The 27,097-nt window shown below is 47.0% G+C and overlaps 7 protein-coding genes across 9 annotated transcripts; 4 read left to right on the top strand and 3 right to left on the bottom strand.

Annotated features, from left to right (window-relative positions):
- Window positions 1-10: 10 nt before the first annotated feature.
- On the top strand, window positions 11-3,691 carry LOC136192973 (trifunctional purine biosynthetic protein adenosine-3-like). The gene is made up of 9 exons (XM_065981750.1): window positions 11-563; window positions 620-688; window positions 745-870; window positions 916-1,089; window positions 1,144-1,535; window positions 1,614-1,836; window positions 1,883-2,032; window positions 2,089-3,045; window positions 3,101-3,691. The coding sequence occupies exons 1-9, from the start codon at window positions 24-26 to the stop codon at window positions 3,545-3,547; spliced, it is 3,078 nt and encodes a 1,025-aa protein (XP_065837822.1). The 5' UTR covers window positions 11-23; the 3' UTR covers window positions 3,548-3,691.
- LOC136192978 (uncharacterized) lies at window positions 3,531-6,267 on the bottom strand. The gene is made up of 9 exons (XM_065981758.1): window positions 6,005-6,267; window positions 5,852-5,950; window positions 5,688-5,799; window positions 5,081-5,625; window positions 4,739-5,026; window positions 4,520-4,690; window positions 4,353-4,464; window positions 4,226-4,298; window positions 3,531-4,174 (listed from the first exon to the last, which is right to left on the bottom strand). Exons 1-9 carry the CDS (start codon window positions 6,117-6,119, stop codon window positions 3,620-3,622), a joined length of 2,070 nt encoding a protein of 689 aa, XP_065837830.1. The 5' UTR covers window positions 6,120-6,267; the 3' UTR covers window positions 3,531-3,619.
- Window positions 6,268-8,158: 1,891 nt separating this feature from the next.
- Window positions 8,159-9,793, top strand: LOC136192983 (kelch domain-containing protein 1-like). The gene is made up of 6 exons (XM_065981766.1): window positions 8,159-8,786; window positions 8,841-8,995; window positions 9,051-9,245; window positions 9,291-9,450; window positions 9,500-9,611; window positions 9,666-9,793. Exons 1-6 carry the CDS (start codon window positions 8,198-8,200, stop codon window positions 9,703-9,705), a joined length of 1,251 nt encoding a protein of 416 aa, XP_065837838.1. The 5' UTR covers window positions 8,159-8,197; the 3' UTR covers window positions 9,706-9,793.
- Window positions 9,702-13,311, bottom strand: LOC136192980 (neurotrypsin-like). Its single transcript, XM_065981760.1, has 9 exons — window positions 13,057-13,311; window positions 12,762-12,927; window positions 11,825-11,996; window positions 11,666-11,757; window positions 11,281-11,463; window positions 11,075-11,224; window positions 10,892-11,008; window positions 10,727-10,824; window positions 9,702-10,666 (listed from the first exon to the last, which is right to left on the bottom strand). Exons 1-9 carry the CDS (start codon window positions 13,294-13,296, stop codon window positions 9,914-9,916), a joined length of 1,971 nt encoding a protein of 656 aa, XP_065837832.1. The 5' UTR covers window positions 13,297-13,311; the 3' UTR covers window positions 9,702-9,913.
- Window positions 13,312-13,384: 73 nt separating this feature from the next.
- Window positions 13,385-14,528, bottom strand: LOC136192994 (DNA-binding transcriptional regulator BolA-like). The gene is made up of 6 exons (XM_065981779.1): window positions 14,262-14,528; window positions 14,146-14,204; window positions 14,036-14,083; window positions 13,767-13,892; window positions 13,642-13,710; window positions 13,385-13,593 (listed from the first exon to the last, which is right to left on the bottom strand). Exons 1-6 carry the CDS (start codon window positions 14,278-14,280, stop codon window positions 13,501-13,503), a joined length of 414 nt encoding a protein of 137 aa, XP_065837851.1. The 5' UTR covers window positions 14,281-14,528; the 3' UTR covers window positions 13,385-13,500.
- On the top strand, window positions 14,292-22,517 carry LOC136192972 (putative leucine-rich repeat-containing protein DDB_G0290503). Its single transcript, XM_065981749.1, has 57 exons — window positions 14,292-14,546; window positions 14,634-14,741; window positions 14,796-14,915; window positions 14,979-15,029; window positions 15,080-15,157; window positions 15,215-15,298; window positions 15,353-15,439; window positions 15,500-15,646; window positions 15,701-15,775; window positions 15,831-15,905; window positions 15,953-15,997; window positions 16,055-16,129; window positions 16,183-16,266; window positions 16,320-16,403; window positions 16,452-16,535; window positions 16,589-16,663; window positions 16,719-16,802; window positions 16,857-16,919; window positions 16,966-17,133; window positions 17,193-17,276; window positions 17,327-17,410; window positions 17,471-17,554; window positions 17,762-17,845; window positions 17,899-17,961; window positions 18,009-18,167; window positions 18,219-18,302; window positions 18,356-18,439; window positions 18,496-18,579; window positions 18,628-18,690; window positions 18,741-18,824; window positions 18,876-18,950; window positions 19,006-19,089; window positions 19,141-19,203; window positions 19,260-19,343; window positions 19,401-19,484; window positions 19,531-19,614; window positions 19,672-19,755; window positions 19,804-19,887; window positions 19,943-20,026; window positions 20,088-20,150; window positions 20,212-20,286; window positions 20,339-20,410; window positions 20,462-20,545; window positions 20,612-20,695; window positions 20,754-20,837; window positions 20,886-20,948; window positions 20,998-21,089; window positions 21,139-21,200; window positions 21,252-21,277; window positions 21,337-21,416; window positions 21,473-21,575; window positions 21,638-21,706; window positions 21,767-21,874; window positions 21,923-21,981; window positions 22,032-22,047; window positions 22,103-22,177; window positions 22,232-22,517. The coding sequence occupies exons 1-57, from the start codon at window positions 14,391-14,393 to the stop codon at window positions 22,406-22,408; spliced, it is 4,818 nt and encodes a 1,605-aa protein (XP_065837821.1). The 5' UTR covers window positions 14,292-14,390; the 3' UTR covers window positions 22,409-22,517.
- LOC136192975 (protein SFI1 homolog) lies at window positions 22,489-27,085 on the top strand. 3 transcript variants are annotated; one of them, XM_065981754.1, is made up of 30 exons: window positions 22,489-22,579; window positions 22,640-22,658; window positions 22,714-22,794; window positions 22,853-22,915; window positions 22,970-23,080; window positions 23,132-23,226; window positions 23,276-23,393; window positions 23,450-23,552; window positions 23,605-23,761; window positions 23,813-23,974; window positions 24,026-24,096; window positions 24,147-24,239; window positions 24,295-24,392; window positions 24,449-24,515; window positions 24,565-24,695; window positions 24,745-24,826; window positions 24,876-24,968; window positions 25,023-25,108; window positions 25,161-25,236; window positions 25,287-25,382; window positions 25,434-25,510; window positions 25,558-25,660; window positions 25,713-25,809; window positions 25,862-26,010; window positions 26,061-26,135; window positions 26,193-26,267; window positions 26,325-26,444; window positions 26,503-26,559; window positions 26,613-26,796; window positions 26,850-27,085. In XM_065981754.1, the coding sequence occupies exons 1-30, from the start codon at window positions 22,561-22,563 to the stop codon at window positions 27,068-27,070; spliced, it is 2,979 nt and encodes a 992-aa protein (XP_065837826.1). In that variant the 5' UTR covers window positions 22,489-22,560; the 3' UTR covers window positions 27,071-27,085. The 3 variants fall into 3 exon arrangements, with proteins under 3 accessions (XP_065837826.1, XP_065837825.1, XP_065837824.1); XM_065981753.1 differs by having other exon boundaries at window positions 22,548-22,579; window positions 22,628-22,658; XM_065981752.1 differs by having other exon boundaries at window positions 22,561-22,658.
- Window positions 27,086-27,097: the final 12 nt, after the last annotated feature.

Consider the following 27,097-nt stretch of genomic DNA (forward strand, 5'->3'; position numbering starts at 1 on the left):
CTGACGTACCACGTGGTTTTGAAATGGCGGCTAAAGTTCTCGTTCTCGGCGGAGGCGGACGAGAGCACGCTCTCGCTTGGAAGCTATCCCTTTCTCCGCACGTATCGTGCGTTTACGTGGCGCCAGGCAACGCCGGAATTCCCCTATCGGGTCGAATCGCTCGCACAAAGGACGTGAATAGCGACGATCACGCTTCCCTCGTGTCGTGGTGCCTCGAAAAAGTCATCGATCTCGTCGTCGTCGGTCCCGAAGCGCCTCTAGCGAACGGAATCGCCGATTCGTTGGCGAGCGCGAACGTCCGATGCTTCGGACCGTCTGCGAGCGCGGCGCGCATCGAATCGAGCAAAAAGTTCGCCAAAGAGTTCATGCAACGCCACGGGATACCGACGGCGCGTTGGGAGACGTTCGACAGCGACGAAATCGACGCCGCGTGTCGGCACATCGACGAGGGGGCTTCCTATTCGGCGTTGGTCGTGAAGGCGAGTGGACTCGCCGCTGGAAAAGGAGTCGTCGTAGCGCGCGACAAGGACGAAGCCAAACGGGCGGTGATGGATATGCTTCAAGTGTGTCGTCGGCGATATCTTGCCAATTTTTGCGCGAGACTTTTGTCCGGGTTTAGAATAAACGGTTTGGTTCCGCTGGCGAGACGATTGTCATTGAAGAATATTTGGAAGGAGAAGAATTTTCGGTGGGACGGGCAAAACGATTTTTTTGCGATTTTTTGACGTCACTCTTCGCTTCAAGGTTCTGGCATTTTCTGACGGGCAAAGCATTGCATTGATGCCTCCATCACAAGACCACAAGCGTCTCCTCGACAACGACGAGGGACCGAATACGGGGGGAATGGGAGCCTACAGTCCGTGTCCTCAAGTATGACGAAAAACGTCTTCTTGTCCAGTCTTAATTCTTGTCTAGGTTTCTAGTGATCTTCTTGAGAAAATCCGTGAAGACATTCTGATGCCTGCCGTCAAGGGACTAAGTCAAGAGGGGTCTCCTTACGTTGGAGTCCTTTACGCCGGTCTCATGTTAACCAAATCAGGACCCCGCGTCTTGGAATTCAATTGTCGTTTCGGCGACCCAGAAACGCAGGTTAAATAAACGACAGAAGTAGATGAAAGAGAAAGTGATTTTTTCCTTGTACAGGTTCTTCTTCCCATATTGGAGTCTGACTTATTCACCGTCATGAAGGCGTGTGTTGACGGTCGTCTTTTATCCTCAATGCCAATCTTTTCCTCTTCGAAATATTGCGCCGCCGTTGTCATGGCCAGTGCCGGTTACCCTGGCTCCTATCCCAAAGGAAAATTGATCACTGGTGCAAAGGATGCCGATTCTTTGCCAGGAGTTCAAGTCTTTCACGCGGGAACGGCTTGCAACGAGAAAGGCGATCTCGTAACGGCAGGTGGACGGGTTCTTGCCGTCTCAGCCGTCAGTTCGTCATTGAAGGAAGCCGTTGATTATGCTTACAAAGGAGTGGAGGCTATCAAATTCGAAGGAGCCCAATATCGAAAAGACGTTGCCTCTCTTGGCTTGAAAAGGTTGTAGCCGGATTAGTACGATTTGCACGTGCCTCTCAGTCCGCGTTTGCTTCGTAATAAACGAATTTGTTTGCCTAGCGTTGTGTCGACGTTTCGTCAATTGACGTACGAAAGTGCCGGAGTCGACATCGCGGCGGGAAACGCTCTCGTCGATGCCATTAAGCCCCTATCCGAAATGACGAAACGCGCGGGTTGCGTTGGAAGTCTCGGCGGATTCGGCGCGCTGTTCGACTGCAAAAGCGCCGGATTCAGCGATCCAATACTTGTCAGCGGAACGGACGGCGTTGGAACCAAGCTGAAGGTTCAATGTCCAATCTCAATTACTACGCGTAACGCTGCCTTTTTAGGTTGCTCAGTCATTTCAATTTCACGAGACGGTGGGAATCGATCTCGTCGCCATGTGCGCCAACGACGTCTTAGCCCACGGAGCCGAACCCCTCTTTTTTCTCGATTGTTTTTCAACGGGAAAACTCGACGTGGAAATCGCCAAATCAGTGGTAAGTACCGTTTGCACCGCGCCGCCACTGCCGCGTATCTATACATGTCCCCGCAGATTTCCGGGATAGGTGAGGGATGCAAGAGAGCTGGCTGCGCTCTCACTGGCGGCGAGACGGCAGAAATGCCCGGCATGTATCAGGCAGGCGAATACGACTTGGTTGGGTTTGTTGTGGGAGCTTACGAGCGCGGTCAGCATCTGCCTCGTCTTTCCGAAATCCGTTCTGGTGACTGTCTCATTGGGCTAGCCTCGTCGGGTCTTCATAGCAACGGTTTCAGTCTCGTTCGCAAAGTGGTTCGCGATTTGGATCTCTCCTACGAAGACGAAGTGCAATTTTGCACCGCCGCCGCCGCCGCCGCCGACGATGCGACGAGTCGATTGGGTAATGTGCTGCTGACTCCGACGCGGATTTACGTTCGATCCGTTTTGCCCGTACTGCGTCGAGGACGAGTGAAAGCGTTCGCTCACATTACGGGCGGGGGCTTGCTCGAGAATATTCCTCGCGTGCTGCCGAGTGGATTCGAAGCTCGGTTGGACGCGTCCTCGTGGCACGTTCAGCCCATTTTCGGCTGGCTCGCCAAGGCGGGAAACATCGATTCTGCAGAAATGGCCAAAACGTTCAACCTCGGCTTGGGTGCGGTACTCGTTGTAGGGCACGCTGACGTTGACGACGTTCTACTCGAACTGCACGAAGCAGGTGAAAAGGCGTGGAATGTGGGCAGCGTCGAAAAAAGCGGCTCTGGTTCAAAAGTAAAAATTGGCAATTTGGCGAGCTCGGTGCAAGCGGCGTTTCGTCTTACCGACCCACTTGCCGTTGCCGTTGCTCGGAGAACAGTCGCTAGGAAATCGAAGAAAAAGAAAGTCGGCGTTCTCATATCAGGAACGGGAACTAATCTTCAGGCGTTGATCGACAGCACGAAACGTTGCAACTACGCCGAGATCGTCCTAGTCGTATCCAACGTGCCGAACGTCGAAGGATTGAAGCGCGCCGAAAGAGCCGACATACCAACGGAGGTAAAGAGAAAAATCTCTGTCCTTTTCGATATGATTGGCCTGACGGATTTTTCAGGTAATACCTCATAAGAAGTACAAATCTCGTCGAGCCTTTGATTCGGCTGTGCACGAAGCTCTGACGAAAGCCGACGTCGATATCGTTTGTTTGGCCGGATTCATGCGAATCGTTGGCGTCGACTTCGTGAATCGATGGCAAGGCAAACTCGTCAACATTCACCCGTCTCTGCTTCCTTCGTTTCCCGGCATGCGAGCGCACGAGTGCGTTCTAGAGGCGGGCGTTCGCGTCTCCGGCTGCACCGTTCATTTCGTCGAGGAAAAAGTCGACGCCGGCGCGATTATCGTTCAAGAAACGGTCGCCGTCTATCCCGACGACACCGTCGAAAGTCTGTCGGCTCGAGTGAAGACGGCCGAGCATCGAGCCTATCCGGAGGCGCTGCGATTGCTGGCAACGGGAAAAGTATCGAGAGGCAAGGACGGAAAAGTCGTCTGGATGAATTCGTAGCTTGTTATCTACAAAACAAAGAAAACAGAAGAAACGTTTATGAGAGACGTACACTTTGTCGTGCATTGTTAGTTAGATCTTGTAGTCGATGTCTCCCGGTGTATCAGGAATTTCTGCTGACGCTCTCTTCGGTGTCTCGACTTGGGCGGCCAACTGCGAATGACGGTCGGGAAGGGCAGGACCAGATTGACGTTTCTTAAGGTCGAGATTCGACTCGTCGAGCGACGAAACGTTGACTGGCCGCCGTGCGGGGTGCATTTCAATGTAAGCTTCTGGCTGTGCGACGTGCATTTCAATGTAAGCTTCTTCCTGAACAGGTCCCAGTTCTTCGTAGAGTGCCTCGTTGACGTGACCTTCTTCTGGAGACATCTCAGCGCTCATGCTCTGACGGGGAGAGATGAGGCGACGACTGTCTTGAGGAAATTGCGTTTGAGAGTAGCGCGGTCCGCCCGGATAGAGTCCTGACGGCGTAGGAACGAATCCCCCTCGCTCCATCGTGCCTGCATTCGAGTTGTAGCCACTTTCGGGATAGTAGCCCGAATGGCGTGGGTCTGTGGAAGGATAGGCCGGACGAGAGTGGATATTCGGATGGTGGGCCGCCCCGACTGTGCGAGCATGATCACCAATCTATCAAGGAGTTAGTTTGCCACCTTTCTGCCGCAAGCGTCCCCTTCTTACCGCATATGACGCTCCTTTGCGGGACGCCTTCATATAATGAACGGACATTTGTTGGTGTCTCTTTTCCTTTGCTCTGTATAGATAAAAATTGAACTTTTGCAAGTAAGTTTTTATTGGTTTTAGTTACTTTCGCTTGCAATAAGAAGCGCAGCAGGCAATGATGGAGATTAGAATGAGAAGAAGGACTCCTCCGCCGATAGCCATCCAGATATAAACTTTCAGACCTCCTACCACCATGTCTGCAGAAAGGACACGCCATGTACACAGCAATAGGCAAACACAGCACGACTGTACCAAAAAAACCGGGCGAGGAAGTAGTAGACGAGGCAGTAGACGAGGCAGTAGGTGCTGGCGTTCTAAACACAACTGTCGTCCCCAGGTCGGTTTTCTGAGTTACAGTAGATGCAGCGGTTGTCGTTGGAATGAGAGTAGGACTAGCTGACGGCATCTCGGGCACCACGGTACCTAACAGTACAGACTAAAAAGGCTTTCGGCTTTCAAATAGCGCCTCACCTCCTCCTCCTCCTAAACTCAGTTTGTATTTTTTATGAATAGTTCCGGCTCTGTTTCTAACGTAGCAGACGTAGAGACCGCTGTCTTCAGACGAGTTTAATTTTTTGATAGTCAAGGATAAGGCATTGGGATCCACGTAGTAGTTGACATTGTCGGATTCAATTTTTTTGCTGTCTTTATACCACGTGACGAATGGAAACGGCTTTCCTGTAGCCGCACAAGGTAACCTAAAGTCTTGGCCAACGATAGCTTGGGTAGGAGACGAAACCGACCTAAATTTCGGTGGAACTAAAGAACGACAATTCACATACAGCTAGCGCGAGAAGAAACGCGAGCGCGTACCGTCAAATGCGAGTGTAAAACTAGCCGAAACGCTCATTGCTCCACTGACGGCGAAACAGGTAAAAACTCCTTCGTCGCCCGTTGAAGTGTGAAAAATGATAAACTTGCTCGAAGTGGCGCTGTTGACTATAGTAGATCTCGATATAAGAGAAAGGCTATTGGGATAGTTCCAAGTAAACGACGCCTTGTCGGTTCCAGTGACGGAACAGGTTAGTGTAAGAGGATCGCGTTCAACGACGGTAGAAGAAGGGCTAATTGACGCTTGAAATGTGGCAAATTGAACGCAAATGTCATCAAAGTAGGCAACGTTCGCCGAAGGGCGCTGACCGGCCGTCCGCGGCGAGGGCATCAAATAAATCGACATTTCGTCGACGGTAGACGGGAGAGAAAAACTAGCGGAGTACGAAGCCCAAGAGATGTTGTTTCCAGACGCCTGTAAGTCCGTGCTAGCTAAAGTTTTAATCAGACGACTTGTCGAATCAAACGCTTGGGCCTGGATAAGTGGCGAGCCTTCCCTAACGATCTTGTCTCGTTTCATCGAGGCACTGTGAAAGAGGAAATTGAAAGGAAACGGAGACGAGAAACTACGAGAAAACGAACGACGTACCTAATTGTTACGATCGATGCGTTTCTCAAAGTTCGAAAGTTTTGCTTCAGCTGTCCTTTGCCGCCGTTAGCCGTTTCAATGCCCTTCGTCGCGATTTGGAAGTGTTCATTGACTACAGATAACGAAAATAATACTCCACGAAGACAAAAAAGAAGGAAATTTACCAACTGCCGCTCCGCTTGAATTATACTGAGGCTGGGATGCGATCCAGTCATTCAAGCCAAACTTCGCCTGAGAATTTGTGACGTAATTTCCGACGCAATCTGTTCACAACGAAACCAGTAAGAAAACCGCTCTTAAATCAATACCTAGTCTACCTTCAGCCGCCGCGAAGTCGCGAAGAACAGTCAGAACAGCAAGCAACGTCAGTACATAAAAATAACGGGCTCCGCCCTCTGGGCAAGATGATGCCTGCATAACGCTCCAAAGCATTCGATTTTTCAACCACACGTATAGGATGTGCAACAAACAAATAAAGAAATGAAGAGACGACTTAAGAGACTTCGTTCCGACTACTGGGCGTTCTGTTTTAGTGTCACGTGAAGAAGCACGCGTTCACGTGAGATTATGGGATGACCTTTGTATTTAGTGGAAGTGTTGAGTTAATTTTGTGAAAAGACGCGATTGGTGACGATAGAGCATGTTTTCGATGTCTTCTCCGAGTTCGTAGTCCATGGCATCCCATTCGGGATCGCGAAACGAGAAAACGCACCAGCTCCACTTGTGCCTGTCAAAGATGTCAATAAGATCAGTCAGATACTGAGCAGCTCCTTCGATTCCTCGACAACAGCCAAATTCGCCGACGAAAATTCGGCTCGAAGGAATATCGTTGATTTTCTGAAAATTCACAACGGGCTGTAGAAATTTCTCCAAAGCATCTCGATTCCAAAACAAGGTTTCGCTCGTGTGTATCTGCCAGCGAGAAACGTCGCCTGGATAAACGAACTTCTTAAAACGATTTAGAGCCCTTTTCGTCAACAGTCGAGGATGATACATATGAAACGAATAGACGACAAGAGGATCGTCAAACGTTCTCATATACTTGAACGTCGTCGGAAAAGCCCAGTAACTGCTTTCAACGATAATAGCCGTGGACTTGTCGTGCTTTCGTATGGAAGCAATTGCGTCTGTAAAGAAGTCAAACAGAAGTCGCAAATCCGACGTTTCTTTGACGTCAGCTAAATCGCATTGATCGTCTCGCACTGCCGGTTCGTTGATCAAATCGTAACCGGCCAAAATGTGACGTTGATCTGCAAGAAGTGTCGCTAGCAGTTCCCAAAGGCGACAAAGACGTTTGAAATAAATTGGCTTCAAATAGAGTCGACAATCTTTTTCGTCTTCAAACGAACGACCTGGTAGGTTTGTCAATGTGATGATCACTCGGAGGCCGGCCTTCTCCGCTCGTTCCAAACTGTTTTTCAGTCTCCCTATATTATTTCTCAACTTCTCTTCGTCTTTAGCGAAAATTCTGTCCTCCGGGACGAAGTCGTCGTCGTTTACGAGGTACTGCAAGTCACGAGTCCCTCCTGCGGCGCCGATTCGAATCACGTGGGCACCGTAAGCGGCAGCCGCTTCAAAATCGTACTCGACGGGATTAGAAAACATATTAATACCGCCAAATCCCTGAAGCCATAAATCAGAACAAGTTAGAGATTTTTTCGGGTTGCCTTTAGTCGTTTTTGGAAGAGGAGTAAGAACTCCTTTGGGCCATGCCGCCTTAACGTGGTAGGCATATATAGTCGTCATTGCTGGTAACAGAGACGGAGGAATAGGGGGCTCCTCGATTGCAATCGTAGGTAATTCGATTTTCCACGCAGTAGCTCCACAGACGTGTTGGAAAACGTAGGACAGCCAATAGAGCGCAACATCGGATGACAGCGACCCAAGAGGACACTTCTCTTTCAGTGACTTTTTGATGAGACTCGACGGAAAGACACAAAGTGGACCGCAGATGATGTGAGCAGCTTGATCGGAAGCCTCCGGTCCGAGATATCGTAAAAAACGACGATCGAGCCAAAATTCATTCGGATCGCCCAGAGGATAATGAGGATAGCATCTGTAGGCGCACGAAGTCAACACGGTATGGCCCTTCCTGCAATCGTATTCTTGAACTTTTTCAAGCAATGCTCTCAGGCTCAGGCTCGTATTCCACAGCTCGCTGTCGATGACAAAGATCATATCGTAGCGAGCGAGCCGTTCTGCTAATTCTGGCTCCGAATCGGTAATCAGACTCGACAAAATAGGTTCCGATCGACTAAACGTCTCCACTTGCGCTGCCCAGCTGTTCGGCGCCACTTCGACGTCACCGAAAGGCTTTCCCGGCGGAATCGACCACAGCCACACGTCAAAACAGCCTCGTGCCAGATTCAACTGTTTATAAATAAACTCGAGCGAATCGTGCGATCCGGTGAGACGCTCGTGTCGTTTCGTAAACACGACGAGATCCCTCGACGACGCCATTAGGGATAGATACCGATATATATATCTATACGGGACAGAGGAATGGTCCTATGGAATCTCCAATGGAAGCATCAAGCGACGACGAACAGGCGCCGAGTCCCGTTTGCCGTTCGCGTCGCGCTCACGAAGCGGCGATGGTGGGACCCCATTTATTCGTCTTCGGCGGCTATTGCCTTCTCGGAGACCACGAACACGACTTCGAATTTCAACGCAATGCGGTGTACGCGTTCGACACGGTAAGAAAGGCCTGGCATTTGCACCGCGCCGAAACGGAATCGAGGTCCCCTCCGCCGGCGTGCACGGGAGCGAGCACGATTGCCGTCGGACGCGTCATCTATTCGTTCGGCGGCTTGGAAGTCGTCTTGTCCAGCTACTACTCGCGTCAATTCAGCAACTCCGTCTTCGCTTTGAACGTCGACACGATGACGTGGAGACGGTGCGAGGATCGGGGGGGTCGACGTATCGCCGGTCGGGACAAGTGCGCCGTCTGTCTCATCGATGCCGGTCGCGTTCTTATGTTCGGCGGCTGGAGTGCGCGCATTGACGCCGACGTGTTGGAGGCGGGGGCCCAATGGGTTCCCGATTCCAACGATGTCGTCGGTTGGAACAATGAATCGTATGTGTTCGATACTGAATCTGGTACATAAAGACTTCATACGATTATGATTGTGCACTGATGTTTTTTTTTCGAAGAGACGTGGTCTTCTTTGGATGCATCTGGACCGAGACCTTCTCCACGTGCTGCTCACTCCCTCGTCAAAATCGACGCGTCAAGGATCGTCTTGTTTGGAGGAAGGGAAAGGGAGCAGAGACTCAATGATATTCACATTTTGAATTTGGATGCGATGGTTTGTAGGCTCGATCGAGCGCAGCCTCTGCATTACACTCATGGTTCCCTTACAGTGTTGGAGTGGCAAGATTGTACAGCCAGCCGATCCAACCATCTTGTGGCCATCGCCTCGATCTCTGCATACCATGAACAGCGTCAGCTACGGACCCCACGTCGGCTGTGTTCTTCTTGGGGGAATGGGCGTTGATGGAAATTGCTGTGACGACTTCGCTTGGCATCTGAATTTAAACGAAATGGAATGGACTAAGGTCAGAATAAGTCTCTCTCGTATGTGCAATAATTGCTATTTGCAGATACCGTGGTGCTCTGACGAATTCAAAAGAACGTGGCACAAAACGTGCACTTTTTCCAGTGGCCCCGGTTACTTTGAGTTCTACGTCTTTGGCGGTAGTCCTGACAACATATGGAAACCCCACTCAGAAGACTTGGGAGGTCCAGCATTCACGTCGTTTGGTAAGTCAACCGACTTTACTATTTTGTCCACTATTAATTTGATATACAGGAGTAAAGAGTTTGTATTTATCGGCGATGGAGGCCGCATGCAAATACGAGGATAGAATCAGAAGCGATCTCAAATTTTTGCCGTTGAAAATCAAGCAGGAGTTTGGAATTAGGCAAGGCAATCAATCTACATAAAGAAAACGCTCCTTGTATTTCACTCTTTGTAGACTCAGCGGATTCAAGATGCAAGATCATCGCACCAATTAATCTGAACTCCAGGGACGTGAGTTATAATGTAATTTTTACAGTAACTACAACGGTTGTACCCTATGAGTCAATGCCTCTGCTACAACTACCCTTCCGACGTCACAATGACATAACCCGGCTAAAAACTAAAAAATGATTTTATTAATAAGGAAGTCAGTCAATACTGCTTCTCCTTTTCATCGTGTTGAGTGTAGGTTGTTAACGAGAGCTATTCGACTCTTTTGCGGTCGCCGCCCTTTTTCTCGACGGGTTTCCTGCTCTCGATCTCGTTGGTTATCCACGGTACGAAAGCGTAAACGTTCGTGTAGACTCCCGGCTTATGTAGACGTCCGCATCCGACGCCCCAACTCACCATGCCGCAAATTTCGAACGCCTCTTTGCCGTTGGAGCACGTGCGACCGTCCGGAGTCGGACACGCAAACTGGCTACCCGAATCGCCCTGACAGGAGTCCTTTCCTCGGCGACCCGCGCAAAACATGCGCTCAGATATACTGCCATTATGATAGCGCGACGAATTGCATTTTCCCGATCTCTCGATGGGAAGATTGACGCGTAGCAGTTGACAGGATCCTCTGAACGACGTTTCTGACGTCTTTCCCCATCCAATGACAAAACACTTGGTCTGATTATTTACGGACGTTTCTTCGCAGCTGGCTTTCGGCAGACAGGCGGGCACCTGTTCCGTCATAGGAGTCCGAAGACGAAGCAAGGCGACGTCGTAGTCATAACGATGTAATGACGGATCGCTTCGGAACTTGGGATGCACGATGATTTCTCTAATATTCGACGTTGTCGTTTGAGGATCGCGACATCGGTCTTCGAGGTCGAAAAAGGATTTGAATTCAGCTGGACTGGCGACCTTTCTACCGGGGAAGGCGTCCCTGACGCAGTGTGCCGTCGTCAGAAGCCATTCCGGATGAATTAGAGTAGCGCTACACAAATAACTTGATTTGCTCGGCACCTAGACAACAAAGGAACAAAGATCAATACCCCAATGGCTGTGGGTTATTGCTCTGTCTACTTTGAGTAGAGCGTTCCAAGGCCAAGCGCCGGACTCTCGCGTTCCTATGGTGACGACAATGTGAGCACGAATTCCCGCTTTTCTACATCCGCACTGGTCTAGAGATAGACGTAGACAAAGATGACATACTTTATCAAAAGGCGGCGTCTTTCAAACTCCCATTACCTTCACATTTTTTGCCATAGTGACCCAATTTGCAGTGGCAGTAATAGCCGCCGTCACACGTCGCGCAAGGCAAGCAGGTGCCGCCGTTCTTACAAGGAGCAGTACTGCAGACCGAATCTGAATAATCGCGTAATGACTTCGTTGTCAACAAAGAGCCGCGCCCGCCACCATCGTCGCACTTACCGGAACACGGTTGCATCTTGCACGTTTGTCTAGCCGTATCGGCTCCACGGCAACGAGCCGGTCTCGTCATGCAATGACGATAGCGCTCTCGGGTACCGTTTCCGCACGTCACCGAACAGGGCGACCATTCGGTCCAGCGAGACCAATTCTCTGCAGGAATCGATGATCACTTTGGGGAAAACGACCCGGGATCAATTCTTCTTTACTTTCGCATCGTCGCTTGCCGCATTTTCTGCTCTGTACCGATTTTCCAACGCACGAACTTCCGCCGTTTTGTGGCGCCGGATTATCGCAGCGGCGTTCGCGCATTTTTCGTCCGCCGCCGCAGGTGACCGTGCATTGGCTCCACGTCGACCATTTGGACCAGGCGCCGTGAACGATTTCTTCCACTAGACACGTACATTAAACAGAAGCTCCAATAACCAACCCACAGGGGAACACAATCACAACACAATCAAGTCAACCGCGTCATTCAGGCTTCGCGGCTCTATCATATGGAACTAATAGTGCACAATAGGAGCGGGGGATGAGAGAGTACAGGAAAGCTAACAAACCGCAAATACAGAAGACAGACAGCACTAGAAGCCGTACCCTCTTTTTTGGAGCCGGGCACGCATCCGCTGCATCGTACGCCGACGTCTTCCTTGTGGCCGCAATTGTGCTTCGCCGAATAGCGACAAGCTCTAAAAAAAAAAGAAAAAAAAGGAAGGCATGTCATCATCGGGTCTTGAACGCGGGTCGCTTCTTTGCCTCATGGTTTTCTCGCGTCCCCGACACACGACGTCGTCCATGAGAATGGGACCAGCTCCCTTGCCGTACGATCGTCGGATCGGACTGATTGCCGGACCGTAGCCGAGTTCTCTGCACGCGACGTCGGCGTTGCTCACTCGCCACAAATCGTCGCACACCGTTCCCCATTCGCCTATAAACGAACGAATCCGTAAGGGTCGAGACGACGGGGAGCCGGGGCCATCTGGTGGCGGTACGCTATCACGCAGGATTTGTCTAGCCTAAATCCGGATCTTTTGAATTTCTCTACTACACACACCGATCGTTTCCAGATGACGCAAAAACTCTGGGAAACCTCGCGCTGGAAACCGCCTTTTTTTTGTTTACATGTGTAAGTGAGCTCTAGTGGCCCGATTAGCATCGTTGGGCCGGCCCACCGGGGGCCCAGGTGGAAAGCACGCGCCCAACGTCTACTTCGTGACCCAAATAAACAACAACTTCTAAAGGTTCTCTCAGAGACTCTCTCTCCTCAACGATTCCTCACTCCTTCGTGGCGCCGATTGACAAGCTCGATTAGGATAAACATCGGGGGAGTGAAAGGGGCCCCCCTATAATGTCGACCCAAAGTTCGCAAGTTGCGTATCACCCCCCTCCGTTTACATTAGATCGAAAATCGATACTGTACTCTAAGATCCCAGTGCAAACAGAAGAAGCGTACCAAGTGGAAAAAGTTACGACGAAACGGGCGGCGGTTAGAGTGACCTCAAAGCCGCACGTCGTCGTCGTCATATTCGACGACGACGGCGTTCGTGGTATACCTAATCGGCATCAAAGCCATCAATGCAGTTTACGATCTCGTCGATCTAACACTTAGCGCTCAGGCTCGGGGTTCCGCGTGCGCGTGTGTCACTAATTTGTCGTGTTTGGCGCCCCGTCTCCTTTCTCTATCCGCACGTACCTCCGGAGTGAAGCCTGATCTCGATTCGGCCTTCGCATGCGTCGGTGCCGTCGACAAGCCGGATCAGCGGCGCCGACGCCGAAGATTCTACCGAGAAGACGCAACTGCACAGGTGCACGACGAGGAGGACGGACGTCACGCGATACGAGTTCATCGTCGGAGGTCGCTAAAGAGAGACGCAATGTTGCCTTTATAAAGAGGGGAAATCTTTGTGGCCCATCGAACCACCCGCCCCCAGCGTTCTAACGAGTTTCTCACGCCGAGATTAGGCGTGCAAGCGCCTGTTTCTACTCACCTCGTCGAAAAGGAAGCGAATTACGCGAAGAGAGGGTTGACGATTTGGGTAATAAAATCTCGCAGCCGGTTGGCAGCCTGTCACGAACGGGAATGAAGCGTCAACTCGATGCTGTAGCTCTTGTTCCCGTACGCGGCCATGGGGGTGGAGTTTGTGAGTAATGAGTGGGAGGCGTGTACGACCCTCCTGCTGATTGGTTCCGTAGGCCCGACCCTCGCGCTCCTTATCACATTGCTGCATACCTGGCCTACTTACTGGTTAGCCCTCTGTGAGGAGCTGAACGCCTGTCAACGAACATTCTTAACACTCCAGCCTTTTTAGTAAACCATTTCAGACATTTCCTCTCGTATCCGATTTCAACCTCCCCCCTCCTCAAAAAAAACCTTGTTCGCTAATCTAATCAAGACTTAAATTCTATCCACAAAAAAGACTATTCTGACGAGGTTACTCCTTTTTTCCTCCTCCTCCTCCTCCCAAACAAGGCGGAGACTTTGCCACATGGTGATCGGAAGCCTCCCACTGTTGGGGAGACTTGGCCTAAATTTATACCTCGATTCCAAGTTAACACATCCGTTTCCAAAGCACCTGAATAGACAGGGCGTGAACGGACCCGTCAAGTTCCTCCCTAAGAATGTCGTGAATCAACCTGTGGCGCTGCATACACGTCACAACTTGAGGTATGCAACCCTGCAATTCCTTTCAGAGTTCACCTGGATAGGCTTCGTTAGCCTTTCTTCGGTGAATTTTTCAGAGACGACAATCACTTTGAAATGAGATTCGGCTCCTTTGGGAACATTGTGCATGTAACTTTCGTTAATCACTTCGAGATGGGATGGCTGAAAATGCAGACGTCAATTATAAGCACATATCTCCTGGAGAGGGCGAGTCAGGTGGCTTGGGACCACAGCCCCTGAGGACGCGTCCAGGGAGACAGAGTATGCAGAAATAAATAAACAAACAAATACACAAATAGACCTACTGCCAAGTTTTCCGTTAGTTTTCGCGTTATTTCTGCCTGAACTGACATCTGTTCGATCGATTAATTTGTTAGTGTATTGTCTTCGATGCTTGTCGCGACGAATTACGTACAAGTTTACGAGAATTAGCTATTCCCAGCTGACATAGGCGAGACGCTTTCTGCAAAAACGCTACGCAAAAGCCAAAAATGAAGCAAAGCAAGCGGAGAAACGCTACTGCTGCAGTACCGAAGAGATGCGAAGGCATCAAGATATCAACGTAACAAGCAAACGACGCCCGTATGTTGGTAGACTGTTGCTACTTTTTTTTGTCAACTGTATCAATTTGGCTCCTCGTCGAAGCCTCGTTGCGCAGGCATGTCTGAATCAGACAGCGATCCCATATCGCCGGTGTCGTCGACCGAATCCGAATCAGAAGACATCGTAGCTCAATACGAAAGACTGACGCAAACCCGACGCACGTTTCTTCAAACCCAAACCGCCATCTTCACCGAAACGATTCCAGAATACAAGGTAGGAAAAAGAAATCGCGAGGAGAAAGGGCGATATAGCGCGACGGTGACGAACGATCGTCTCCCTCCGCCCCCATTTCCTTCTCAGATCCTCTTCGCCAAACTTCGCGACAGCATCGACGATCTCAACGAGCCGACCGAATTCGTCGTTGGCCTCTTGGGAAATGCCGAGCAGCGGGTGAAGATATTGCTCGCTGTAAGGATTCGGAAATGCCGTCCATTCCATGAAGTCGCATCCTAATATATATAGGATCGCGATGAGAGCATTCGTCGCCTCGAGGAACGAATAATTGAGCTCGAAAAGGAAAGGGACATGGCGACAATGATGGGAAAGGAAGAGACGGAAGCGTATCGTCGCCAGTTTCAAGTGGTTCGTCGTCTCAAGGAGAATCCTGTAGGGACAATTTTGCTACGTTTTTTTTTAATTTTCTAGGAATGCTCTGCTAAAGACGAAGAATTGGATCGTCTGAGGAAACGATTAGAGGTGGGAATTATTTGAAAAGTCTGTTCTTATTAGCGCATTTTTTTTAACAGAGCGAATGTGCAAGAGCTGATATTGCAGAAGAAGAAGCGAATAAATGGAAACGCCAATTCGATGCTGTGGAACAAAAGGTGAAAGACACTTTTAAAAAACTGAAAGATCGTTTCAACTGTCACTTTCTTGACCAGTTGCTGGAAAACGATGCAAAAGAAGGACAACTGAACGACCAACTCGAAGCAATGTCAATAAAGTATACTGAATCAGTAGAAGAGGTCAGACGAACGAAATGCTGTAGTATTCAATTATTTGACATGTTAGTTTCTTAGCTAAACGGATTTCAAAAAGATCTTGCTGCACAATATGATCAGAATTTGCAGAGTGCTCTGACGCGGCAGCAGGAGTTGGAACAATTGGTAGACGTCACATGTCGTTGCCTCTCCTTCTGGGCATCGGTCACGTTTTTTTTCACGCAGATCGGTGAACGGGACAGAACCTTGAAGGCGCTTCAGGATAATTTGGAGCAAATAGAAGAGCGCTCTAGAATTTACGAAGAGCAACTCGAGACCGAAAAGGCAATTATTCAGTCTTTGAAGAGCGAAAAGGAAACAGTCGAACAACAGGTAACTCTTGAGTTGCCACGGGAGGGAGATGGATACAGACGCGTTGCTCTTTAGTTGGTCGAGAGTAATGCTAATCTGGTCAAATCGCAGTCAGAGCTTATGATCGTCAGTGAAGACGCCAAAGAAAAGGTAGAGTTGTCTTTTTGCTTGTAACAGGATGTTTGTTTTTACGTTGTGTACACAGTTGCTCGCCATAAAAGCGCAGATGGAAAACGCTCTCACACAGGCAGAGGAGGAAAAAGCGAAGCTCCAATCAGAGGTGCAGGATTTAGAGAGCGAGACTTGCCTAATTATTGCGTTGATCAGGCAGAAGAAAGGATCGAAGCTGCACAGGCTCGAGCTCAAATGACGGTATTCCGGAAGCTAACCAATTGCGGTTTGCATGGGACCAGTTTGCTTTCTATATAGATAAGCCAGACGAGCTTGAAACTGAAAGAGAGCGAGTCTGAGAGCAGCATGCAGGTAACTGCACTTGGAGAAGAGGTAATCGTTATCTACTCAATCTAGATAGTTTTTTTACAAATAGGTTCTCATAGATTTCTGAATATCAAAGGCGAATATCTGACTTGCAATCAGAATTTAATTCCGTGCAAAAGCAACACGAAATGGCGTCAGAAAATGTATGTGACTTCTCTGTATAAAGAATTGGCCACAATTAGACGTTTTTGCGCAGGTTTTAGTTCACAAGCAGAGCATTGAAAAGCTGGAACTTGAGCTTCTTGAAAGCCAAGAGAAACAGAGACAGATGGAAGAAGAGGTGCGGACGTTTTTTGTTTAGTTTTCCGTAGTGCACTACTCTATCCAGATTGAGAGACGAGTAGAGAGCATTCAATCTTTGGAAAAAGAACTTGTAGTCACGAAAACAAGCTCGCGCGAATTTATGTCACAAGTGAGTGTATGAGACTTGAGGGAGGGGAGAGGCATCTAATACCGCGACGTTAGGCATACGAAATGAATCAAGAATATAAAAGGAACGAATCGACTTTGGAAGCTGACAAGCAGAAGCTTTATATTGAGGTCTATTTGGGCGTTTTTAGCGTAGATTGGCTTTTTGCAGCGTTTCTAATCTCAGCTTGAAAAGCACAAGGAAAGATTAACTGAAACTCAAGTACAGTTGTCTGAACTTGAAACTCAGCACACCGCATGCCAAGATGAAGTAGTCAAATAGCTCCTATCTATCATCCGTTTCCTAGTGGAGTTCTGATGACAGGTAGAACACAGAGAAAAGATCATTGAGCAACTGAATAGCCAATTTCAGCAAAGCGAGGAAGAGGTTTGTGTCATCTTTGATTTGTTCACATTCTTCTACTGGTGCACAGTTTTATGCTTGTAAAGCGACGATAGTCGAGCTTGAGGCGACTCTCAGCAAGACCAAAGAAAACGAGATTGCGTCACAGAAACAGATTTCAGAAGCCGAGTCTCTGATTCAACAATTGAAAAATGAATTGACAGAAGTCCAAGCAGAGCGAGAACAAAGTCAAATCGCGGTCAGAACAACTAACTACTACCTTAAAATTAAACTACTAGACTTGGCTTTCTTCTTAAGATTTCGGAGAGCTGTTCCGATCTCAACCGATTAGAAGAGGAAAAGGCTAGCTTAGAGGAGCAGCATAGATTATGTTTGGAACGGGTACTGAAGTTATTGAAGCGGGTTAGTTCATGTACAGTCTTCCTACTCAGATGGCCGAGCAAGAGCAAGCGACTGAAAAACTGAAGCAAGCGACTCAAATTTTAGAAAGTAAATACGAAGTTGCTTCGGCAGAGGTGATTAGCTAGCCAGAGACTCTGACTAAAAGATTCGGTCACTGTGGGTTTTTTTATCAGGTGGAGCAAAGAATTGAGGTGATTCACCAACTGGAACTGGATTTAGCAGCCGGTGAACGTCGGGAGCAGAAGCTGCAGGAAGAAGTGAGTGCGTGATAGTATGACAATCCCGCACGTGCAGTAGAAAGTCTAAATTTCCTTTTTTGGCAAACTTCCACGTTCATTCAAGGCCTTTCGTTTTATGGACAGTTTTAAATTAAATCTTCTGTGAATAAAATTCTCTTTGCACTGGCCTTGAATGTTTGTATGCATGTGTGTGCGTAAACTCACTTTTGTTCTCCGTCACGCTAGTTTGCTGAGTTGCAAAGCCACGTCCAGACTTTACGCGACGAGTTAAGAGCTTCGCGCGATGAATGTCAAATAGCTGCGCGAGAGGTACACTTTCCGCTCTTGATCAAATGTTATTTTTGGAACTTTCGTTGTATTAGCTTGAGGAAGAACAACAGAGGCGATCTGATGCGGAGAAAGCTTTGAAGCAGACTTTGGAAGACGTAGATACCTTGCTTGTGTTTGTTTTTCGCCCGATACTTCCATTTAGATGCAAGAAGAGAACGTTTCACTGAAAACGGATCTTGAAAGTGCCAAAGGATCTCTCAGTACAAGGACGTCTGAAGCAGAAATCAATGATCGAATCGTACTTGAATTGAAAAGAGATCTAGAGTCGTCGAGAGCAGAGAATGAGTCTCTCGGAAGAAAAGTGGGGCTACGTGCACGTTTTGCTAAAGTAGACTATTGTCTTTTTCTGTAGCTGGATGGGCTCAGCACCGAGAATTGTGACTTATCGTCGAAACTGGAGGAAAGAGTGCAAAGGAATGAAGCCGATCAACAAGAAGTAATAATTGGATAGAGTGACGTCTATACGGTATTTGTAAAAAAATTGTTTAGATTCTCCGAAAGGACAGCGAGCTGGCGGTTTTAAATTTGAAAGTTAAATCGTCCGAAGAGCTGTCTGAAAAGATTCACAGACAGGTAATTGTGCAGGAAATGGTATTTTTAATGGGTCTGTGGTGAAGTGCGTGCATTAGATCGAATCAAAAGACACGTCAATTGAGGAGTTGCAGAAACAACTCGAGGAAAAATGCGCAAAGTGTCAGGATCTACAGTCAGCCGTAAGTCCATTGCACTTTCCTGCACTCCCGTCTCTACTCGCATTCAAGGTAAAACAGCTCGAGGTAGACTTGTGGAACGCTCAACAAAAGTTAAAATCAGCTGAACAGGACGTTAGTGGAAAGAAAAGGCTTTTTCTAATTGCCGAGTATTTTTATTGTAGGTCAAAAGGTGCAATGACGCGATTACAGCTTCGGAAGAAGACCTGGTAAAGTCAAGAGAAGCCGTCCAAGCTGCTAGTCGCCATGTAATCCTGCCAAATTTCCCAGCGTTACTGAACTGATGATGACATGCCTAGACTTTGGAAGTCCAACGAGATATGGAGGAAAAAGAACTGATATTGGTGTCGGAGAAGGAAGACTTGAGGAGAGAGGTAAGATTTCGAATCTACGACAGTAGCCAATACGTGACGGTGTATGGTATTGTAGCTTGACAATAAGAAAGACCAACTGTCTCAGGTTGAACTGGAACTGGCAACAGTTCAGCAGTATCACGGTTGTTGTAAAGAAGAGGTAGGCATGGGCAGAAGTACAATTTAATTAAGGGGCTTAAATTTGCCTTAGCTTGAGCACAGAGAGGCGGCCATTCGCGACCTTGAGTCCAAGTACCGACAAGCTCAAGAAGAAGTTTGTTTTCTTTCTGAAATCCTTCTAGCTGCGTAACTAAACGCAATGTCTTGTAGTTTGTCTCCTGTCAAGTGAGTGTGGACGAGCTGAATGAAACGGTGCAAGCACTACAGGAAGAAAAAGTTTCCATGGAAACGCAGGTACAGTCTATCTGTTTTCTTTTTCATTTTTTCTGCAAAAATGTACGCTACGTGCAGATTTCCAAGCTCGAATTGGTTGTGAAGAACTTAAAGGCAAAGGTGAACTGTTTGGAAGCCGAGAAAGAAGCGAATCAAGAAGAGGTATTTAAAAACCGCGCTATTTGACCTTGCTAAAATCTTCTTTCAGTTGTACGTCAACGCAGATGACGTAGCGGCTCTAAAGATTGATAAGCAATCTCTTGAAGAAGAAAAGAATGGCTTGTTAGAAAAGGTCAGCGGTTTTGATGTATTGCTCTTTCTTTTACAAATAGCCTGTCATTTGATTAAGCTGGCGCGCCAAGAGGAAGTTATCGGAAATCTGGAACATGGTCGAGACGTACTAGAAAAGGAATACAAACTTTCCCTTGCTGACGTATAAAATACTCGTGCTTGAATGACTTGTTCTCATACAGTCTCACAGCTCAAAGAACGCGTTGACGTTATTAGCAGACTTCAGGCTGATGTAGCGAGATTTCAGGAACAAGCTAAAGGCTCAGATCGCGAGGCATGTCGATGACGAAATGCAGTCAAACAGCCTCTGTTTATTTCTCGATTTGCAGCTTGTTTCCCTAAGAGACGAGCGCGATGATTTGGAAAAGCAGCTTGAATTAACAAGACACAAATTGGAAAGAGTGTTGAGTGAGGTACAAGAATTGCATGGGCTCATTCTTACTGAGCACTAAAAAAACAACGTTGGACTTATAGAAAGCGGAAACCGAAGCACGCCTTGAAGAAAAATTAGCTACAGTTGAAAGTGAAAGCCAAAAAGTATTTCTGAAATTTTTGTCTCGTTGCGCACTAGTTGAGAACTGGGCGGAACTTTACCTAGGTGTCGGAACGTAGACGCGTTCTTCAAATGAAAATCGAAATGTATGAGAGTGATCACGACACTAAGAGGATTGACGTACTATGCGTAACATTTTCAGCCATCAGATGACATTTATTGAGTATTTTAGGAGAAGCTGTTAGATCAGCTTAGATCCAATCTGGAAGCACTTCAAACCTTGAATGAATCGTTTCGAAAAGAGGTGTGCTAGTTTGGTGGGAAAAACGAGTGGTGATTTTCGTTATTGCTATAGTTGGAGAATAATCATCAGAGAATTGAGAGTCTGTCGTCAGACTTGCAAGAAGCGCGCGAACAAATTTTTGCGGACAGACAGGAGGTTGATGATGATAATGATGATCTAGTGCAATTTTATCTAGCCCACAACACTTTTCGTATTCCTCAGATTGCAAACAAAGACGGGGAGTTGGTTATTTTGCGTGTCACTCTCAAAGCTACGAAGGAAGAATGTTGTCAACTACACGACGAAGTAGGTTTTTGTAGAAGAGAGATGACGCGGTTTGGAACGCTTATTCGAATGCGTATAGCTCGGATCAAAGGATGGCACTCTTTTGAAAATGAAAGCTAGCATAGACGATATGTCTACCGAGAGCGGAGACTATCAACGCAAGGTTAAATACATCAGACCAATCCTTTCCTTTTCTATGTACGTGTTTAAGATTCACCAGCTTCAGCAAAATTTTCTAGCCACTCAAGCAAAGCTCAGGACATGCCAGCAAGAGGTACGTTCGTCCGATGTTTTCCTTATTGCATTTGATGCGCTGCGAGTAGCTTCAATCTGTAGCCGATTTGGTGTTGAATAAGCCAAATGAGCTACAGCCGCCTCCTGGCAGCATGGCAGCAAGCATCATCACTTGGATCAAGTAGGTCTTTTTATAAGACAGTACATCGAGAATGATAAACGTGTTTTAGGCGCTTGAAGCGCTCAATGGCTGTGCTCAAAGAAGAGAACGACTTAAAAAATCGTCAGATCGGTAAATCGATTAATTGTGACCAGAGTTTAGTAGTGATACGGTTTCTCATAGGGCTTGGCCTTCGCGAAGAGGTGTCGGTATGCTTCTTCCGCGCGTTATCCCATGGAAATTGTTGAAAGATTTTTATTTTATATAGAAACTAGAGGCGAGCCTTAAAAGAGAAAAACAACTGGTTCAGCAGCTGCATGAGCAGCTGGAAGACCAGTCAGAATTGAGGTGAGCTAGAAAACACGCCAAGATGCTGATCGAAAAAAAATAATTTTCACGTGAAGGAGACAACAGGAAGTTCAATTGGCCGGTAAGTCGGTGACAATTGAACGTCTTCAAGATCAGCTAAGCAGTCACATGCAGACTGTTCAACGCGTAAATGAACAAGTACGTCTAACAAACAAACAGCAATTGAAACTGCTATTTTTTTAAAAGTGACGCATCTTTAGTTGGATGCTGTTAGCAAGACTAATATTGAACAACGAATTCAGCTTGACGAATATAAAACGACTACGCGAGTAAAACAGAATGAAATTGTTTACTTTTTGAAGAGATTGCGAGTCCCCCTGTTATGCTAGTTCTTAGAAGCGGAAAACAGAAAAAAAGAGGCTATTTTATCCGAATGGGGCCGGGCCACTCCAGCGGATTCCGGCCACTGCGACTACGATTCCACCGATGACCACGAGGTACGATCGAATGTAAACTGGGCTGTCGTGAAAATTTTTATTTCGTAGGCTGCTGCACATTCAGCGGAAGGGCCTTATGCAGCTGCCTTAAAAAGAGGGCTGTTAATGTGAGGAACGTTTCTGCATTGAGTTTAGTCAATTTCAGCTTTTTTTGTAGGAAAGAAATAAGCAAGGTGACGTCAAGCTGGACTTCGTCTTCGCAAGCAACGTATAGTTTTTGTTTTGTAGTCTGATTTGGAGCAATCAAGTTGTTCTGACGCTGGCTTATTGGACTCAAGTTATTGGATAGGAAAATCCACTAAGGTGAGAGATGTCACTAACCTGTTGCTACGTTACTCGACGCCGTTTTTATGTCAGCTGTCGCTGCAATTGCAGCAGGCCAGCCTCTTCTATTCGCGAGAAGATCGACGGCAGGCACTTGAACTTGAACGATTTCATCAGGAAAAACTGTCAAACTCTTCTACGAACGGGAGTAACGACAGTGTGACTTCGGCGGAAGCATCAGCGAATGGTGAAACTCAGGAGTCTAGCTAAATACTAAGCTAAGCAAAAAACTGTTAGCATTTGACATATTTTCTAACGCAGTGTTAAAAGCTATTTACTAAATTTTAGTCGGAAGTAGGCTTGGCTATCACCAAACTTATCAGACCTAGCGCGCGTACAGTAGTCCGGCGCACCGACGCGCAATGAAAGGAGCGAAACGAGGTTTGTTCTCATCCGCGGGCTTTTGTAGCATTGCCTTCTGCATTGCAGACTTACCTTTAGCTGAGACAAAGATTCCGAGGTAAGCCTGTTCGCTGCGCTCCTATTTTCGCTCAGTCGTCCGTCGGGGACGTTAGATATGTAGGACGCGAAGGTCGTAAACGCGTCGAATCACAACAGCAAAAGTCTTCACGGGGGAAAGAAATAGAAAGAGCCCGGTAGAAGCTAACAAAACCGTCTGGATATCGAGTAAAGAGGAGAGTGCGTTTTGTAAAGGGTTTATGCCGTAAGATGGAAGCAGCGCGTGTTTGGACGTCATTTAACGTACACTGGGGCAAGGTTAGATGAAATCTGAAATATTTCTCAATTAATTAAATTTCGGTTCTTGCGTAGAGATTACTACAGGAGAAAAATACTGCTATTAATTTTGAAAGAGTGGCACTCTCTTTGGTGGGAGCAACGAAGAGAGTGGCGGCTTTTGGTTCGAGCCGATATTCACAGGCGGTCAGTGGGAAAAAAACGATGATGAGTGGATTTGACTTTGGCATTTCTCAGGTATCACGTATTTCAAAGCGTCTGGAAAAGCTGGACTTTGTTTGCCGAAGAAAGTCGAAGAAAAAATAGAAAAATTCAGAAGGCTTTGAAGCACAGTGAGGCCTTGCGTATTTTACTGTCACACTAAAGTAAATTTCGTTACAGATGAGCGAGTTGCTGCAAAGAAGGTGTACGGAGCGTGGCAGACGTATATTGAAGGAAGACGAGAAGAGGAAAGAAAGATTAAAACAGCGAATACTTATTTGGAAAGGACGACTTTGATGTAAATAGTGTTGACCATATTTAGGTCAACCAAAAGTGATGGCATTTTCGTTATAGAAACTTCTTTCGCTTGTGGACGAATCGAAAAGACCAATTGAGCGCGCTGAAAGAAATGCACAAAGAGGCGGCGGCGTTTCGGAGAGACAGTCTTCAAAGACAGGTTTTTTTATTGATTCCTCTCTACTAGCACTTTCTTTCAGTTTGGGGGTTAGGCATTTTTGATTTGGAAGCAGCAGCACATTCTAGTCTTAGGCCACGAACGTCGTGTATTGGAAGCAGTGAGCCTTTCGAAACGACATCTGCAGCAACGAATTTTGTCTACTTGGGTTCAATACACGACGAATTGCAGATGCCAAAGACAAGCCAAAGGTTTCCTTGACACAACGAGAAATTATTTCGTACCTATTGATTTGGGAGCAGAGACCGCTTCGCTATTTGCCCAAACCTCCATTTTGAAGCACTACTATGATGTGTGGTGGAATAGGTGTCACGCTAGACAGCTACTGTCTGGATTTTTGGGAAAATTGGTCGTCGAATGTGGGCGCGCCAAAGTCAGACAGTGCTTTATCAGATGGAAAATATGTGAGTTGGTTATCGGCCGGAGGGCTCAAAGGGAAGTATGTTCGCGTTTAGTCGTTTATTATGCTAAAAGAAAGGCAGAGAAAACCGCCGCTGCTTTTGCCTTTTACTCGCGTCTTATATTAGTAAGAAAGAAAGGGTTAGGATTATTAAATAGAAAAAAAACGATTTTTAGGCGCGTTGCTTTCGTTATTATTTCCTGTATTGGACGAGGAGAAGAGAAAAGAAGATGATCTATGCAAGAGCGTACAGTATCTACTCTATCCAAGTTGGTGGACTACGAATAGGCAATTTCTATATATATATAAGTTCCATTTCTGTAGTTGCAAAAACGAATTTGGCACCTATGGTCCGATAATCTAGAATTTGTGGAGGACAACAGGTGGCAGTTGGAAAGAAAGAAAGCGAATGCTTGCTATTGGTTTGCGCTTGTTTATGTTTGCACTTTTCCGTGAATATATCGTACTTTTCATACAGTAATGCGTTGCTGAGGAAGACCTTTGGTCAATGGAAAAAGGAGAATGCGACAGCAGCTAACATGAAGGTCTTACGAGTAAACTTCCTCAGGGCCAAGTAGTTTTAAAATTACGTAGATTCTTGAAGAGAATGCAACTTCGTTTTGGGCCTCTTGCATTCGACTCAGGCACTTTAGGATGTGGCGAAAGTCCGTTCCTTTGCTTAGACGGAGAAGGAGTCTTTTCAACCGGGCAGCTTTGCATTACAAGTAGGTATAAAGATTAGGGAGATACTTATATTATTTCTTACTTTTTCAGCCACGTTTTGTCGACTTGGGCGTATTTCACGTGGGGCGCTGCTTACTCCGATCAAGAGTGTTTGCGCAACATGAACGAAAACGTGGGATCGTCTCGAGAAATGTAGCCTGCTTCACTTCACTGTTTCTTAGGCTGAAAGACAAAGGGAACATAATTTGCTGAAAAATTACTATTGGTTATGGAAGAGAAAGACAATTGTCGTTTCGACGGCTATGCAGCAATGGGTACATCTAGATAAACCGTCCATTCGATTTGTTTTTAATCATGCGATTATTAAGATGGAAGCATTTTCTCATCGACGTCTCTTCATTTGTCGTCAAATAGTGAGACGATGGTTTTGCTTTACGACTGCTGCAAAAAAGAAGTACTGCACGTAGCCAAGTTCCATTCGTCTCGAAAAATCGTTCTTCGACTAGACGCCAGCTGTTTGCTTTGGCTCACTCTACCTCTGTTTCAAGAGTAACGCATAAAACGTGGCGATGCTGGAGAGAGGTGCTGTGCAATGTATAGATACGTACGAATGCTATGCTCTGTTGACACAGTGCTTGTGCTTGAAACGAGCGTCTCGTGTCAAGTACGAAATCGGTGCTGCCCACTTCGCCAAACAAATTCTAATCAAATTTTTGCTGTCGTGGAAGGTTGGGCGTTAGCAAACCAGCATCCAATTTTAGGGTTTTTTCATGTTTTAGACTTTTTGCGGACGGAGGAAAAGAAAAGTAGAGAAGTTGAATTTAGCTTGGGCATTGCACCGTGGTCAAATCAGCAGGTGCGCCTAATAATTTTAGGGAGGCATAGCATAAACGACGCATGTAGGCGGATGCTTGAAGCTTGGAAATCGTACGTGCTTGTTTGTACGGCGAAAAAGCGGCAAACCGTCCAGGCTCTGTCGTGGCGAAGTGGAAAACTTCAAGCCAGGGCACGTTGCAGAGCTACCACTCATAATATTTCTGTTCCATGTCTGTGTGTAGTTTATCCTCGCCTGGAGAGAAGAGTTCTATTTAATGCAGAGGTCTGCGGAGGAGAAAGAGGCCAAATTGGAAGAAGCTCGGCCACATTTGACCAGACGTGAGAAAACGGGTAATAGAAGAAGGAAACTTTACTTCTCACTTCGCTCTAGCTGTATTGCGCTCCTTTTTTCGACGTTGGAGACATGCTCAGAACGCTTGCCAGCGCATTCGTAACGCCGATATTTGGACGAACAAGAGGCTTGCCCTTAAAGCATTCAACGCATGGAAATATTTCTCTCGACTTCAGATCTATCAGGAAGTGGGCTCTTTGTATTCCTGCAGGAAGCAACACTAAACCGTCTCTTCTAGCTTCAAAGTGGGCATGCCGAGCGTCACCAAAGAAAGCGCTTGCTCTCTAGCGCTTTTTCCTGTTGGATTAATAAAGTGTGAAACTACTCTTAAATTAAGAGGACGTTTAATTAACTCAGATACTTATCTTAGCGAAAGGCACGTTTGGAGCAGCAAGAGAAGTGTCGTCTTGTTTTGATTTTTTGGAGTCAGAATCTTCTACGTCGAGTGAGTTTCGTGTCTAGCGTGTAGTATTATCAGTGTCGTTTGATTATGGGTTTCTAGTGCTTTGCTGCTTGGTTGGATCATACTGCGGACAGCCAAAATTTTAAGCGAAGGGTTCAGAGAGCTCTAGAGTCGCGTCATCGTCGTTTGATTAAAAAAGGAGTTCAGGCTTGGATTGAGGTGAAGGCTGAAATTTGTAGAAAGTCTTCTAGTATTTATGAAAAAATCTTACTTTTAGTATTCTTGGTCAGCCTGTTTTGCGCGGTCAGACAGGCTGGCTCGCCTTAAATCAAAGGTTTGCGTTTCTTTTTCTTTGCCGTATGCAAAGTCCCTAAGTACTTTTATAAGGACTCGGCAAGGCTCCTTCAGAGAGCAAGTGCGGCGGGCAGGCAGTGGAGAAGGTGGGCAAGAAAGCGTGCCAGTCAAAGAGAAATTGGACGAGAAGCGTCTCATCCAGAGGCACATGTCGCTTGCTCAAAAGTTGCAGAGCTTCGTTTGTGTGATCCTCGTCTTCGAGAATTTGAACGTCTCGGTGAGCAAAATTACTGGCCTGTCAATAATTGTTCTATTTTAATTTTTTGGTAGAGCCTAGGACGTTGATTCCCTCCTCACTTGACTTTTCGAATGAGCGAAGTGCATGTCAAGATGAACAGGAAACAGAGGACAATTTATCTGAAAACGATACTGTCCATCCCGAAATCCCGTTGGATGCAAAGCGTCGAAGAGAGCTAAAGCTTGAAATAATTTCTAAAATCAACGAACGTCTTGATGACCTTGTTTTTGCTTTACAGACAAATAAGAAATGAATCAATAGGTATTAATCAACGTCACGA

This window comes from Oscarella lobularis, chromosome 11 (genome assembly GCF_947507565.1).
Source record: "Oscarella lobularis chromosome 11, ooOscLobu1.1, whole genome shotgun sequence".
NCBI lineage: Eukaryota > Metazoa > Porifera > Homoscleromorpha > Homosclerophorida > Oscarellidae > Oscarella > Oscarella lobularis.

What these genes read in the sequence shown, in the direction of transcription:
- LOC136192978 (XM_065981758.1), bottom strand. Translation starts at nt 6,119, where the DNA reads ATGCTTTGGAGCGTTATGCAGGCATCATCTTGCCCAGAGGGCGGAGCC. An exon ending in CGACTTCGCGGCGGCTGAAG is followed by an intron (nt 5,951 to 6,004) that starts GTAGACTAGGTA and finishes CGTTGTGAACAG; the next exon opens with ATTGCGTCGGAAATTACGTC. An exon ending in TTCAAGCGGAGCGGCAGTTG is followed by an intron (nt 5,800 to 5,851) that starts GTAAATTTCCTT and finishes CGTTATCTGTAG; the next exon opens with TCAATGAACACTTCCAAATC.
- LOC136192975 (XM_065981752.1), top strand. Translation starts at nt 22,561, where the DNA reads ATGAAAGGAGCGAAACGAGGTTTGTTCTCATCCGCGGGCTTTTGTAGC. An exon ending in GAGACAGTCTTCAAAGACAG is followed by an intron (nt 23,553 to 23,604) that starts GTTTTTTTATTG and finishes TTTGGGGGTTAG; the next exon opens with GCATTTTTGATTTGGAAGCA. An exon ending in CACCGTGGTCAAATCAGCAG is followed by an intron (nt 25,511 to 25,557) that starts GTGCGCCTAATA and finishes CGACGCATGTAG; the next exon opens with GCGGATGCTTGAAGCTTGGA.
- LOC136192973 (XM_065981750.1), top strand. Translation starts at nt 24, where the DNA reads ATGGCGGCTAAAGTTCTCGTTCTCGGCGGAGGCGGACGAGAGCACGCT. An exon ending in CGGTGATGGATATGCTTCAA is followed by an intron (nt 564 to 619) that starts GTGTGTCGTCGG and finishes GTCCGGGTTTAG; the next exon opens with AATAAACGGTTTGGTTCCGC. An exon ending in GCCTCTCTTGGCTTGAAAAG is followed by an intron (nt 1,536 to 1,613) that starts GTTGTAGCCGGA and finishes TTGTTTGCCTAG; the next exon opens with CGTTGTGTCGACGTTTCGTC.
- LOC136192980 (XM_065981760.1), bottom strand. Translation starts at nt 13,296, where the DNA reads ATGCAGCAATGTGATAAGGAGCGCGAGGGTCGGGCCTACGGAACCAAT. An exon ending in TTCGCTTCCTTTTCGACGAG is followed by an intron (nt 12,928 to 13,056) that starts GTGAGTAGAAAC and finishes GTCTCTCTTTAG; the next exon opens with CGACCTCCGACGATGAACTC. An exon ending in CGGCAAGCGACGATGCGAAA is followed by an intron (nt 11,225 to 11,280) that starts GTAAAGAAGAAT and finishes CGATTCCTGCAG; the next exon opens with AGAATTGGTCTCGCTGGACC.
- LOC136192972 (XM_065981749.1), top strand. Translation starts at nt 14,391, where the DNA reads ATGTCTGAATCAGACAGCGATCCCATATCGCCGGTGTCGTCGACCGAA. An exon ending in GTCAAATAGCTGCGCGAGAG is followed by an intron (nt 17,846 to 17,898) that starts GTACACTTTCCG and finishes TCGTTGTATTAG; the next exon opens with CTTGAGGAAGAACAACAGAG. An exon ending in TGAAGCAGACTTTGGAAGAC is followed by an intron (nt 17,962 to 18,008) that starts GTAGATACCTTG and finishes ACTTCCATTTAG; the next exon opens with ATGCAAGAAGAGAACGTTTC.
- LOC136192983 (XM_065981766.1), top strand. Translation starts at nt 8,198, where the DNA reads ATGGAATCTCCAATGGAAGCATCAAGCGACGACGAACAGGCGCCGAGT. An exon ending in TGTGTTCGATACTGAATCTG is followed by an intron (nt 8,787 to 8,840) that starts GTACATAAAGAC and finishes TTTTTTTCGAAG; the next exon opens with AGACGTGGTCTTCTTTGGAT. An exon ending in TCCAGCATTCACGTCGTTTG is followed by an intron (nt 9,451 to 9,499) that starts GTAAGTCAACCG and finishes TTTGATATACAG; the next exon opens with GAGTAAAGAGTTTGTATTTA.
- LOC136192994 (XM_065981779.1), bottom strand. An exon ending in GGCTAACGAAGCCTATCCAG is followed by an intron (nt 13,711 to 13,766) that starts GTGAACTCTGAA and finishes ACGTGTATGCAG; the next exon opens with CGCCACAGGTTGATTCACGA. An exon ending in TTCACGCCCTGTCTATTCAG is followed by an intron (nt 13,594 to 13,641) that starts GTGCTTTGGAAA and finishes GTATAAATTTAG; the next exon opens with GCCAAGTCTCCCCAACAGTG.